The 14,268-nt window shown below is 45.6% G+C and overlaps 1 protein-coding gene across 1 annotated transcript in view; it reads right to left on the bottom strand.

The window, feature by feature from the left end:
- The window catches only part of LOC142804073 (trafficking protein particle complex subunit 11-like), a 145,709-nt gene that overhangs the window by 108,306 nt on the left and 23,135 nt on the right, over nt 1–14,268 (bottom strand). Inside the window, exons 5-8 of the mRNA XM_075890622.1 lie at nt 8,512–8,611; nt 7,257–7,330; nt 6,279–6,375; nt 5,313–5,446 (exon numbers count right to left, since the gene is read on the bottom strand). Coding sequence (XP_075746737.1) covers nt 5,313–5,446; nt 6,279–6,375; nt 7,257–7,330; nt 8,512–8,611 — 405 coding nt within the window. The remainder of the gene's footprint in view (nt 1–5,312; nt 5,447–6,278; nt 6,376–7,256; nt 7,331–8,511; nt 8,612–14,268) is intronic.

The following is a 14,268-nucleotide window of genomic DNA, read 5'->3' as shown; positions in this document are numbered from 1 at the left end:
TCAACAGCCAACTACGCTGAAGCCCGTGCCCTCAGCACAGACGACCTGCGTGAGACGACTTGACAGATCGTGCGGGAGGAGCTACGGAGGCTGTTGCCTTCATTGCAGCCCCAAGTGGACTGAATTGCCGACACTGTCCCCGAAGAAGTTCGGCAATTGCTTGGAGTTTCCGAAGCTCCGAAGCCTCAGCCGCAAGCGATGATCTACACTGCTGCAACCCCACGTTACGCTCCCCCTTCACGCCCACGTCAAGAGCCCACACCATCGCAGTTCCACCGCCAGCCACAGCCGCCGTCAACGCCATACTGTCCACCTGTTGGCCAGTGCAACGCTTCGAGGAAGACCGATGTATGGCGTGCCCCCGACCACCGACCTCTCTGCTACCACTGTGAAAAGCAAGTCACACCTACCGCCCCTGCCAGTACCGTGAGATGGGACTGCGTGGTTCCGCCGTAGATGCCCCGCGTCGACAGCGGGGGGAAGAACTCGGCGACATCGCTGACTATCTCGCAGCAGCGCTGTAGACACCCCGAGGAACTTCCCGTTCGCCGTCACCTGGCCGCTACACGTCGCCTCACCACCGGCCCTACACTGGCCCAACCCGAGGCCGGTCTCCTAGCCCTTATCCAGGAAACTAAAGGCAGCAATCGCTGGAGGTATGGTTGCTGTGCAACGAACTACTAAAGGTCCTCCACCACCGCCGCCGTGACGGTACTCTCTGAACACCACCCGAACCAAGCAAAGCCCTGACGACGAAACCCCATGTACTGATGATGACTAAACGACCCAACATGGATGCAGCGGAACAACCCAACGCAGCCGTGACCCGACGCCACGACCTAACTGCAACGCCAGATGATGAACTAGCGACCTCGACGTCACTAGTTCGTCAGCCAATGCCTCCTCTATTTTATCAATGCAGGCCAGATGCGCCCGATCCAGCTGTTCACCAGCCTCTCCCCTAGCCTTCGGCTGTGCTCTGCGGTCATGGGAGAGATTAGCTTGTCATACAGTGCCTCACCACGGAAATCATCCGAAGTAATCTTTTGTTCAGTTGTGTACAGGTCCAGGGGCGGCATTTTGGATTTCTCGTATTCACAATATGGCAGTCAAGCTGGCTCTGTGAAATATACGGTGGTTTGAGATAGCATGTCACCGTTGGTGGCGCTATGCGGGCAACTAATGAGGAAGCGTCACTGCAATGCTTCTGCATGCGCTGCTCTGTGACACGGGGCGGCATTGTCTCGAGCCAGAAATAAGCAGCATGAAGGAGCGAATCAGAGAGACGTATGATATTGCCGCGCGTATGTGCCAGTGGTGAGGACAACGAAGCAGCACGAGTGTCCTTGGCCGAGTGAAAAAGAGGAAGAAGTCGTTGCAGTCTGTTTCCTGCGATGGATAAATCATATTTGTTTGAGGCGCTTTGTGTGCTCGTCAATCTAGCGTCGTCATACTGGTGGAGGTGCTGGGTATCGATCCCAGTACCTCTTGCTCTGGAGTGGGAAACACGTCTATATCATCTTCGGGGGAAAACGCTCAGATGTACGTGTGACGCACGCAGCGCGACCCCTCATATAGTGCTGCACCACAATCAAACCCTGAATTAAGGCACACCAACGGCTTCCGTCAAGAAGCGCGCATTCGCACTGGCAATAAAATAAAGGAGGCATTGGAGCAAATAAGAAATGCATTCGCATATTAAAAAGCCGTCTGCGCTCAGCTCGTCATGTTGCGCCGACGCGCCCTTATCTGCCATGTGTACTTTGTCCCAAATATGGGGGGGGGGGGGGTAGTAGATGCTTGTGCGTGTGCGCTTAACCTTTGGTTGGGAGAATAGCACACCTTCGACTTTGAATGAAATGATTGCATTTAGTTGCCAGGCGCACAAGGATCGCTCCACTCACTAGACAGGCGCCGTTCGTGAAAAGAGAGTGTTTTTTAAACACAGCGAAGTAACAACAACTGGGGCACTTGTTAGTTCGCACTCATATCGGTACCTGTGATTGCATTTTGTGCCTCGCTTTATTTTTAATTTTTTTTTTCAAAAATCACGTTAAGTGACGAATGGTAAACGTTAGTTTGCTCTTGCTCTGTGTATGTTGTTTTTGTGCGTCATTTGTGCGTGAGCAGCGCGCTGCATGTTTCGATCTGCTTGCCGTTCTCAGCGTTACATTTCAACTTGTTGCTATCCCATTCGTTAGGGAGGTTTCGAATAGTACACCATAAGCCCTTGCGTTTCGGTCGCTGCTACTGTGCATGCATCCTAATGATAGCCGCCGTTCGCGCTTGCGGTTTTCTTACAGAAAACCTGAAATGGGGTGCAACGTGTGCGAGGCTATGTGTACACTATGTGTAGCCTACACATAGTGTAGCTTCCATGCATATGGGTTTGCAGAGAGCGTTTGTTTGGATTTGCAGGGTTGGGTTTGTGCATTTGGCTTTGTTGTGTAATGAGGCTATGTGTAGCTTCCGTGCATTTGGGTTTGCAGGAAGGGGCTAAAGTCCCTAGATTTTTCCCTAGGGAGGCAAGCGCTATTCTAACCCCTGTATTCACAAACGCCCCTCGGCTCGACTTTCACCTTTCACTTGACAAAGTTGAGCGCTGCGCCGCTGCTCGGCTGAAAGTGACGCTGCGCTACTCAAGAATTGCAACAGATTATTGCTGATATCTTATGAACGTTATTTTAAACCTCCCTATAGCTTCACCCTTGCGGCGAAACTGTCACTTTTCTTTTCTTAATTTCGGACATAAAAACTCTCTGACACCACAGTGGTGACAAATCTTCGGAGGTCAACTCGCACTTCCGCCTTGCGCTGCATCACAAGTTCGCAGGCTGGTAGCTTTCGCAATTAGCCGATTAGTTTTAGCAACACGATGGCGTGTTGAATGCAATGTAATGAATGCAATAGTAAAAAATTGTAATCTTATAAGAAGTAAGGCTGGCGCCTTACTCTTTTGGATGCGATATCACGGAATGCTGGTGTGAGCAAATATGGCCGCTTCAGGGAGAAATGCTCGTTTCACACAGCCCCTTCGTGTTGAAACCAGCCTGATACTCACTGAGATAGCAAGTGTGCCAGCGATGGCGACTGCCCTTAAAATCCAAGTTCATTGTTGCTACTCGAGAGATCCCCCGCGCTGTTTCATGCTCATTCAAGACAAGTTGTTTACTTTCTGTTTGAGCATTTGACAGCACTTTTAACACGCGGGAGATGTTATTTTATGCACTTTCCAGCCGATAGCGATTCGCCGACTCATTTGATTTCTGCTTCAGCAGCGCTTGACTGCTTCTACCTGCTCGTGAAAGTTACAATGTGTGGGGGCATGTCATCAGTTTGGATTTGTTACGGAACAAGGCAGCGATGGCAAAAACCTGCCAAGAGTGTCCATTTAATTCCTATCGCAATAATAACTCAGTTTCTTATTGTAAGAAGAAGAAGAAGGTGTTTGATGAGAAGAAGAAGGAGAGGTCGGCCTTGAAAGCGGGTTTCTGGCCTGCTACTACACACGAGGTAAGAGGAAAAGGAAAAGAAAGAGGAGAGTATGATGAGAGGTGATTGTGATATAGCACAATCAGTCACTGCACACAATGTCTCGTTTGGTGTAGTACACGCACAAAAGTCTCTACATTATTAGAGTCTCTAAACATGGGAGTCATTATTAGAGTCTCTAAACAATCAAAACCTGTCTTGCTTAGAAATGCGAGCAGGCCCTTTAAACTGCATTGAGCGTGATCCACACGTTCCCAAGCACCCAAAAGTTTCTCTTCGTAAAGGGTCGGCAGTCTAGGTCATCTGTGAGGCACTTAAGAGATTGTCTTTCAACTACGTATAAAGGGCACACACACACGATGTGACTAATAGTTTCTGGCGTGTTACACAAGTTGCAGTTAGAATTTTGCTATTGTCCAATCATGCATAAGTATTGTCGCGTGTATGCAACATCCAGCCGCAGTCTATGTAGTAGAGTTTCTCGGTCTCTCCTTAGTTGGAACGGAAGGCGAAAAACACGACAAGAGTAAAGCCTGTAAATGCGCTTGTGGCGATAATCCAGATCATTCCATAGTGCTTGCATAGAAGTCTTCATACCTTTATACAGCAAGGTGTTGATGTCGTATCGGGAAAGTGAATCAATATCACTTCGCCCCTAGTGTGTGCCATTTTCGCTTCTGCATCAGCTTGTTCATTCCCAGCTATGCCACGATGACTGAGAATCCACTGCAACGCAACAGCATGTCCGGATTGAAATGCCTCATTCAACATATTTATTATGTCACACACCACAAAACTGTATGCAGTGTCCTGTTTCATGTAGTTTCTAATTAGCTGAAGGGCCGGCTTGGAGTCGCAAAATAATGTCCATTTCGCTGGACTCTGCTGTAAGATGTAGCACACAGCTTGTCGGATGGCGGTCCGCTCAGTGGCAGTAGATAATGTCCGGTGTGCTATTTTGAAGCGTTGAGTGATTCCCATTTGAGGCACAGTGAAAACAGCTGCTGAGGAGGTCTGCGTGACAGAGCCATCTGCATAAATGTGTTATGTATATCCATACATATAGTCAATATACAACAAAGTGAAATGCTTAAGACAAGCAGCTGGTATTTTCAACTTTTTTGTTATTCCTAGGATCGAAAGTCGCACGATCGGCTTAGGAATCGTCCAGAGGGGTATGCCGGAGATAACAAGTGGTGCATAATTCGAAGGCAGCAGATCTCGGTGCGACATAACAGCTTCTGAGTATGCAGCATTGGGTCATGTGTTAAAAGTGCCTGCCAGTGGATGGTCTCGATGCCTTGTCAGTAGCCTCAGATGTACTTGTAGTGGTTCGTGTTGAAGATAAACATGAGCTGGACAAGCACGTGCTTCTGCAATGGTGCCCCATGCAGAAGTGCATTGAGGTACTCCTAGGCAAATTCTTAGGGCACGCGCCTGAGCTCCCTCGAGTGTACGTACAGCCGATGTGCGAGCAAGGGAGAGCACAGGAGCACTGTAGCGAATGTATCCAATAAAGAGTGCCTGGTACAGCTGCAGAATAAAATAAGTGTTTTGGGTTAGCTCTGCTTCAGTCCCCCTTTTGTTTCATTTGCGTGTGTACTTTTCGAATTTTCGTACAGAACTTGCATATAACAACATTTAAAATTAATTTTCTGGGAATTTATTAATTTCATTATATCTAGGTTTAACTGTACATGTAAAAGCAAGCCATTCTGGCTCCCACACAAAAGCCACGTTCTCCAATAAAAAATGAATGCTGCCCTTCAAACGCTAAGCTATCATGCAAAAGCAAAAGAAATGCAGGTGGGTGCACGCACTGTTTGGACAGCCAGGCACTGTGTTCGAAGGCAAGCCGGGGGTTTCCGATGCGGTCCTTGAATATGTCCACGTGTCGCCGAAACTGGTGGATGGCATCCAGGGGAATGTTCTGCATGAACGCCAGCTGGCACAGCTGCAAGAGACACAAGACAAGGTGAGCGACAACCGTTTTTGCCTGTGAACATGGCTTGTAAGCATAGGTCGGCAAACTCAGTCATGAGCCGACTCCCTCAGACTGCCCTCGGACACTAATAAAGCCGCGAGTCTGAGCTTGAGTGCATCCAGACATGTAATATTTTGGCGAGTTGCAGTCTGAATGAGTCTGGTTGAAGAAAATTTGCATGATTGTGAATGTGAGCGAGTCCAGCTCAGGAAAATCTTGCCGAGTCTGAGTCCGAGTGAGTCCAAAGCGCAAGATATATTTCATGAGCGAGTCAAAGTGAGCTCCGCCATTTTTTACAACTGATGTTTGTATAGCTGACACCAGGAAAGTAGAAATTTGGTTCATTTGGGGATACATACTTGGTAGTGCGAAGCACAATAAACAAGACAGATAAGCGGGAGAAACAGGATGGGCAAAGTAAATGGGACAAGCCCATCCCATTTATTGCACTTCACTTTTATGACTGACATGCGTCGCAAAAGAACTGAGCTTAACAATCCACTGGAAACAAAATATTAAAAGCAGCATGCTATCCAGTGAAGAAGTTCTCAGCATAAAATTTATGCTGGTCGCACTAACTAAGGCCTCGAAATAATTTGTGCACATAGCGACACATCTGTTGTTGATAACACTACACCCCCCTTCCTTGAAGTGGGCACATTGAATGAGTTTTTGTTGCTTTTGCAGATAACCTCATGAGAAAATATGATGCATTATTCTGAACATCAACTATTTAGGTATCTTCTGTGGACCCAAAAGTCGTTTGTGCCATTCATGATGCCACTAGAAGATGAGAACTCACCTTGTAGTTGAGGATGCCTGCAACAGTTTTGACCTCGAGGATGTTGGCATCTGAGGTCTTCAGCTCCAGCAGGTCAACGTAAGCCTGCTTGTAATGACTGCACGGGACATCAAGATGCAAACTTTAGAATCCTGATAACTATTCTCAATATCGCAGTTGCAAACTGGGCCCGTCTGGAATGAGGGCTTTAAAACAAGATTGAAAGGGCCTCTGATTTGCAAAAGTCTGCAGTAAGTTTGCCTACACTTTTTTGTTTCATTTCACAGGAGGCAAGTAATCAGTCAACCTAGCTTAATGTCACAATGTAAACACAGAGTCTGTGAAATTTGCACTCAAAGGCACTTTTACTTAACAGAAACTATGTGCACGCAACTACAAAGCACATTTCAGCAACATTTGCAGAAAATATTCAGTTCCATATTAATTTTATTAGCATGGTGCTTTGGGCCTGACACAAATGCTCGCTGTGACAAAGCTTGACTGATGAGCAGCACAGACATACATAGGAGTGCATCACGCAGTCCTTTGCCTTAACACACCCCCAGAACAGCCTCATAATGTGACTGTTGATGATAGATGTCCCGCATTAGATGTACTGCAGCAAGACAAGCACAAACAGAGCCTCAAGCCATGTTGACTCATCCATCTGTTGGCCCCACTGAAGATTCCAGCAAGCTGCCCCAGCATTCAGCCATGCAGAGACCTAGTACAGGCAATGTGCAAGCTGACATGGAGAAGACACACCCTATGGCCCCTCCTAACACAACCAACAACCTTTAAGTCATAATCCTTCATGACTTAACCTCGCACGGTTTCTTGCACACCAACTGCATACAGCATAATGGGGCTAAAAAAACATTACACTTGAAGCTTTATACAAAGGACGCCAATTTTCACCAAGGTGTTCCCATGGTTGCTTTCACCATAATTTTGTCTATTTCCTTCCAAAGCGGTTACCAAAACAAATTCAGGTCTCACCGAATAGCAACACCTGGATCCTGTTTCAGTTCGTGCAGGAACGCAATCTTGAACTGGTGACGGATGAGGAGTTGCTGTATGAGAGAGACAAGGCAGAAAAAAAAAAGTGTGATCGAGCACACTTTAAAGAACATCTCACTTTAAGAGCAGAAACCTAGTGAGTACGAGGCTTACTAAGGAAGGTGGGAAGTTGGTGCCTTTGCTCAAAAGAAGGTTAGAGAAAACCTCGCACTTTTTTTCCTACTGCAAGAAAGTTCATTTGCTTGAGCTGTCACCAGTGCTAGAGCCTGACAATAAAGCAAGGCACAGTTCCAGAGCACGAGCAGCACACATAAGCTAAGTGCTGGTGAAGGCAACCTAATGGCATTCCTAATCTCTGTTACATTGCGAATTTTTGCCACTTCTTTTTCATTTCACTTTTATCTGCTCATGTAGTTGCTAGCTTTAGTGTTGGGACTACAATATCATTTTTGCAACAAAACTACTATAGATGTCTAAAGCGCACATGAAACATAAAAAAGACTAGTGTTCACAGGCCCTATAACAAAAAAGGTAATTTGCTCGCAAAGACACATTGTAAACTTTCATGTTAAAATATGAGAGCACAGAGTACTAACGTGAAGCGCAAAAAGGCATTGCCAACTATTGAGGGATTTTATTTATGATGTAGCAGCACTTTGTTCTGCCATTTCAATACTTCCTTTTCATACGGCCTTCTCTAGTAGCACTATCTTTACCTTCTACTGCTCTGTCTATTTAAACTTTCCTACCCTGCACCAAGCATATAAAACTAAGCTTGCTGGTTTGTATGTGCACCTATGAAGCTTGCTGGTGGTGTCTGCAGTGTTTACGCTCCCCATGTGAGTGCCCTTAAGTGCGAGTGAAATGCTTTCACTCTGGCTACTGCGATGTTTCAAAGACCACTATTTTGAAATTGATGATGCTCATTATAAACCGTCATTCGCACACAACCTGGAAAAAGAAGCGATGGGAGTTGCACAGACGCAAGTGCTTGTAACTACCACTCCACATGCATTTCTTGCAAGCTGTACACAAATAACTATTAACCATAGAGTGCTACTAACTCACTCAACACAGCACTTTTCTACTAATAGTCCCACAGACAAAAAATAGAAACTAAATGTATGTGTCTCCAGGGTCGCACTTTCTTGTCCGCATAATCTGTCATATTCAGCTTGATAGTTTAGACAAAATGTACACTCTCAAGTGGCAGTGCTTAGTACTACCCCCTCACCTGGTGGGTGTTCTTGTTGGCAAAGTCCTTGTGAGCCTTGACCCTCTTGCACTCGTTGAGGTAGTAGCCCTGCGTGATCTCCTGAAAGGCAGTCTCCAGCCTGGGTGACAATAGCGTGATTTAAAGAGTGGGTGAGGCGCTCCCAACATATACTACGTACAGGCCTCAATCAATAATAATGCTTATTGTCCAACAAACTTATTTAGTGGCAGGCAAAGGACCCCCGACATCAAACTTGGAAACTCCAGATCTTTGTACTGTTTGGGAGTCCTGCACGTGGGGGCACTTCTGACCAATTATTAACGATAGGCATTGCTTATAAGATATTTTAATTTGGCTTTAAAGTAAGGGTGAGAGGTCATCTAATTTATCAGCAATAATTGACATATTCGCTGTTTCAACGTAGACAAAGGCCCCGCATGGCATTCGAGTAAGGGGAGTACTGTTGATGTCAGAGAACATTTGGTGAGCGCGCACAATACCCTGACTGGCACCTGGTGAGGACTATTCCTGTCACCCCTCTTGGTCTGTTGTCGGGCATTATGATGTATTTTCTTTCAAATTTGTTTTGACTTCTTACATCAGGAATGCTTTTCTTTTTTCTGAGGGGGACACACTAAAAACACTGACGTTGTTTCATTTTTCACCGCCCACGGGTCCCTTGATTTGGGGACGGCACATTCAGTGTCACCAAAGCTTGAGCACACAGCCTCAGGCACTGCCCCGCTGTGCGACGCTAGTCTTTTAAAGTATTTAGGCAGTCCTTTCCAACAAATGAATAATAATTCTGAATTAATGATTCTAGCATTAATTACACAGTGCATTAGAGCCTTTATTCAGTAATTTCATAATTGCCATATGCAAATCTACAAATTACTGTAAAAAAGAAGTTGCAAGCAGAACTTTCGCTAATCGGGGTCCATTAAAGAAGCCCTGCTACACTTTTTCAGAAAATGCTGCTGATCAGCAGTCGAGGCTATTGAAAATACACAAGTCAAGTATTATAGTGCAGTCCATGGTCGGTAATTTACAATAAATTTTCAAAGTTAGCTAAATATCACTTTATGTTCTCTCTACAAATGATGCTACATACTCGAATTTGCGGCTTCACATGCCCAAGTATCACCACTGGTTGATTAGAGCACGGCGCGCACAGGAGTTACTGGAAGCCGTGCGAGCAGTCACAACCTGTTCACGTGTGCACACATGGTCGCACTAAAAAAAATATGTATGTTCGAAGAAAAAAAAAAGAAAGAAACAGTTCTCAAGGCTAAGAGACAGGAATGATATTATTTTTTCCCCCGTACCATTCTTTTCTGCTGAGCTTCCAGCGCTCTCACCAGGACGAGAAAGGAGAGAATGTACAGTAGACTCCTATTAAATGAAACTCTCTTAAATGAGATTGCTACTTGAAACAACTGCCACTAACATGTTTAGTTTTGTAGATGAATATTATACCCCTGTTTATCTCTCTGTAAACGAAACTCCTCTTAAAAAAAAACACGTTTTCTAGGTCCCTTCAGGTATTGTTTAAACGGAGTCTACTGTAATTGCAGCGTGCGACAAATCTTTCTAACTCGCTCGTACTGGGCGGATTTTAATATTTTTTCGGCGGTGAATTTGTGACGCAATAAGCTCCTTTACTGAATCCATTTCATGGCAACTTGAAAAAGTGTTGCAGGGCCCTTTTAATGCTCATATGAAAAGAGAGATGGGCAGAGTACAGGGGCTAATATACCCAAGTTATTAGCTTACACGTGGATAGGAGAATGAGGTGGTAAAAAGAATACAGAGGTAACATCAGTGCACATCACTCAAGGTACACATGAGATGGCCAAAAAACAAGAAGCGCTCATAAAAGGCTGTGGCACCAATGTAAACATTAGGTTGTTGATGAAAACTTGTGAAAGTTCAGGGGGAAAAAAAGGGTTAGGAAAAAAAAGGAGCCTTTGCATTTTCTTTGTCATCAACTATAGCAAACTTTCACATTCAGTTGACTACTGCAAGCCGGGGCAAGTCCAATAGAAATAAGGATCTCAAACCCTCACACAGTACAGGAAGAGTCATTTAAGACAAATGTTGATAATAGCAATTAATCAAGGTTCAGAAAAGTGTCAGGCAGGGCTCTTTTTGTTTGCCATAATGAATTTATAGATATACAAAATATGTACCTGGAAACTTTGGTTTAAAAGGTCATTATAACGTGAGGAACCGACGGCATTCGAAGAACAAATGATAAGTTTATTACAGAACACATTCGAATATATAGGCAGAGAACCACGTGATAGGCAGCACAGCGGTGCCCGTACTGGATGCCCAGGTGATATGTGACGTCACGCCACAACACTCCTTCCCCCACGAATTACTTCCGAAAGTTTCTCGGCTGGTATTTGTCCGGGCCACGTCACGCACGTTCACTACGCCGCAGAGTTACACGTTCGGCTGCCGATGGCACACCTGGAGTGCCAGGATGGTCCGAAGAGCCGGAGGCAGCAGTTCCGGCCGTGGGCGATGTAGTTGCCGGCAGGGGAACCGTGGCAGATTTTGTCGTGCGTAGATCTCCGAGAGGCAACCCGATCGCAGGCCCACACAGCCTGGGAACCATCGGAGGGGTGGCGTCTTGCCAGGGTTGAACAGGTTGCACTTGCGTACCGCTTGTGGAATACAAGGTTGCGTAGCGGGCCCTGATGTGGCCAGCATGCGTAAATCGCAGCGCCTGCGATACTTTTACCAGATAGGTTACAGGAATAACAACCTGTGTCACGACACCATCGCCCCACGACACCGTCTCACTTCGCACCGTCTTCATGCACACTGCGTCCCCCACAGCAAAACATTGAGAAACCCCGCGTGACATTTCGTTTTGCAGTTTGGTACGTTGCTGCTGCTCATGCATCGAGGGCTCAAAATTTGGCTTTAGCAACAAAAGCTTTACCATTGGCCGTCTTTTCAAAAATAGTTCTGCCGGGGTCTCACCAGTGGTACTGTGGGGAGCGTTCTTATAGCTCATTAGATAGCTATCCAAACATTCCAATAATGTGTGTTTCTGGTCGCTAACCTTGTCCTATAAGACATGCTTTGACAGGGCTAGTCTGGTAGTCTGAACCAGATGTTTGGCTGCTCCATTAGAAGCCGCGTGGTACGGTGGCGTCTTGACGTGCCTTACTCTGTTCAGTCTCAAAAAAGCCCGAACTCTTCTGAAATGAATTGAGGTCCGTAATCACTCACCAGTACCTCTGGCAGACTATATGCTGTAAACACGCTACATAGCTTTTCAATGGTTTTGTTAGCAGTAGTGGACAACACAGGTAAGACCTCAATGCATTTAGTGAATGCATCGACGAGGACTAGGAACGCATGCGAACCTTTTACGACCTAGTCCATGTGCATGTGTTGCGGAGGCTCCGTGGAGTAATTCCATGGTTGCAAAGGAACCGGTGAAGCCGCTTTTTGGACGGCCTGGCACACGCAACATTGTTGGACATAGTTCTCAACAGAACGGTCGAGGCCAGGCCACCACACAGCTTCTTGCTAACGCTTTCATGCGGCTTCATCCCAAAAGATCCTGGTGCAACAGCTGCAAGACCTATGGCCAGAGCTTATTCGGAATGATTACTCTTGATCCCCGAGTTATGCAGTCTTGCTCTACTAATAGCTCGTCGCACCGCAAATGAAATGGTCTAAATGCTTCGGAGCACTCTGAGGGCCAGCCATTTATTATGAAGTGCGTCGCGCGAGATAGAGTGGGATCGTGTAATGTGGCTCTCCCCACCTTATCCGAACTGAGGGGCATGCTGTCAAAGAGCAAAAAACATTCGGAAGGCGACAGCTACAATAGGCCGTGGAAGTTGAGACAGAGCATCAGCCACCTCAAAATTTTTTCCCTTTCGGTGTTTTTGTTTATAATTATATCCTCCCAGCGTAATTGCCTATCTTTGCATTCGCGCAGCAGCTTATCTTCTTCGAACCTCCGAAGCTTCCCTTTCTTTTCGCCTCCTGGGCGTCTTATCGCTATGGCATGCACCGCCGCTTCCTTGCCATCGGCATGCAGTAATGCTGTCTGTCGCGCGGCCTGCTCTCTATCCAGGGTTATCTTGCACGCCTTCTCGAAGGTTATATCTTCTTCCGCAAATAATGCAACTTGCGTTTCTTCGCCTCTTATGCCTGCCACTATTCGGTCTCACAGCGCATATTGTAGGAACTGGCCGAAGTTGCACTTCCTTGCTAAATGCTTCAAGGCAACTATCAAGCCCTCAACGCTTTCCTGTTCCTCTTGTGCTCGATTGTTGAATTTGCAACATTCGGCAATGACCGAGCACTGTGGGCTATAGAGCTTCTTCAACAGCACTGTGACCTCTTCAAAGGTCTTGTCTTCAGGAACAGCGGGTACTACCAAACTTGAGCACCTCGTATGTTCACGATCCTATCACACTCAAGAATACTGCGAGCTTCTTTTCCATTTTGATGTGATTAGCGGTACGAAATGCTTGAAAAAGTTCCCAAAAAGATTCAAAGTTTTGATCCTTCTTGTCGAACTCGTCTAGCTTTTCTAGTCGCGCCATCGTTCAGACAAGGTGCAGTGTACTTATTGGTCAGTTGCTCTTCGGGCGAAGACGTTAATCCTCGGCGAAGTTCGCAGCCACCGAGTTCCATCAGTTCGAGCCAGGAACGCCGTTGATTTTGCTTTGAGGCTGTCAGTTGTTGGTTATCCGTGATACTGCCTTCGTACTGTGCTAGAATGGGGGGTGGGTCCCACCCTCGTTGCCAGTGTTATAACGTGAGGAATCAACAGAATTTCAAGAACAAATGATAAGTTTATTACAGAACACACATGTACATATAGGTTGAGAACCACGTGATAGGCCGCACAGCGATGCCCGTACTGGATGCCCAGGTGATATGTGACGTCACGCCACAAAAAAGGTAAAGATGTGCCGGTGAAAATTAGAAGAACAAAGGCAACCTACTGAAGACTACACTACTTAAACAGCTGAATGCGTGAAAGAGTGGAAAAACAAACCAAAAAGGCTGGTTTTTTATACATATACAGAAAGATGAACTACAGTTATAATAGCACAGAAACATGTGATGTCGTTAAAACAAAACAATGAATTAATCAGCATTGCAGAATGTTTTATTTTTTTCTAGGGTTCCAAATAAGCAAAGATAGTAGAACTACAAAAGAAACTCAGGAAATAACAGAACTATAAAAAAAGCACTTGATCGACTAAAAAGAAATTATTGGTAAATATGCTAACCTCAAAAGTGGAATAAATCTCATAACCCTTTGTATAGGCTTGTGCGTATAGTGAATATTAGGTTGGAAGTGAATTCGAAGCAAATAGTGATATTGGTCGAATAATTTCAAACTGAATTGGAATAATATATATGACATATAAAGAAAAATGGGCATATTTATCATGACCTAACTAACCTCTCTTATTTTTTAATCCGACACGCGGCCTTTCAGTGCGATAGCGCACGTACTCGTGGACAAGCAGTCGGCCTCGACAACCAATCGGCAGCTTTTTCTGACCATGCTCAGTGAGTGTTGAAGAGCCACTTTAAGTTTGAAGAAGGCTTTGCGGCAAAGCGAATTTTTCTTTATTGAATGCTTTCACGGCTCAGCACTTCTACACAGCAGTGAAACCACCTTTACAGGTGGTTGCATGCGGATTAGTACACATTTATTCGTTTATTGCAAATATTTTGAAATTTTCAATTTTTTACAACTCGAATCGAAGCGAAGTCGAATAC

This window comes from Rhipicephalus microplus, chromosome 3 (genome assembly GCF_043290135.1).
Source record: "Rhipicephalus microplus isolate Deutch F79 chromosome 3, USDA_Rmic, whole genome shotgun sequence".
Lineage (NCBI taxonomy): Eukaryota > Metazoa > Arthropoda > Arachnida > Ixodida > Ixodidae > Rhipicephalus > Rhipicephalus microplus.
This window is presented reverse-complemented; position numbering and strand designations above follow the sequence as displayed.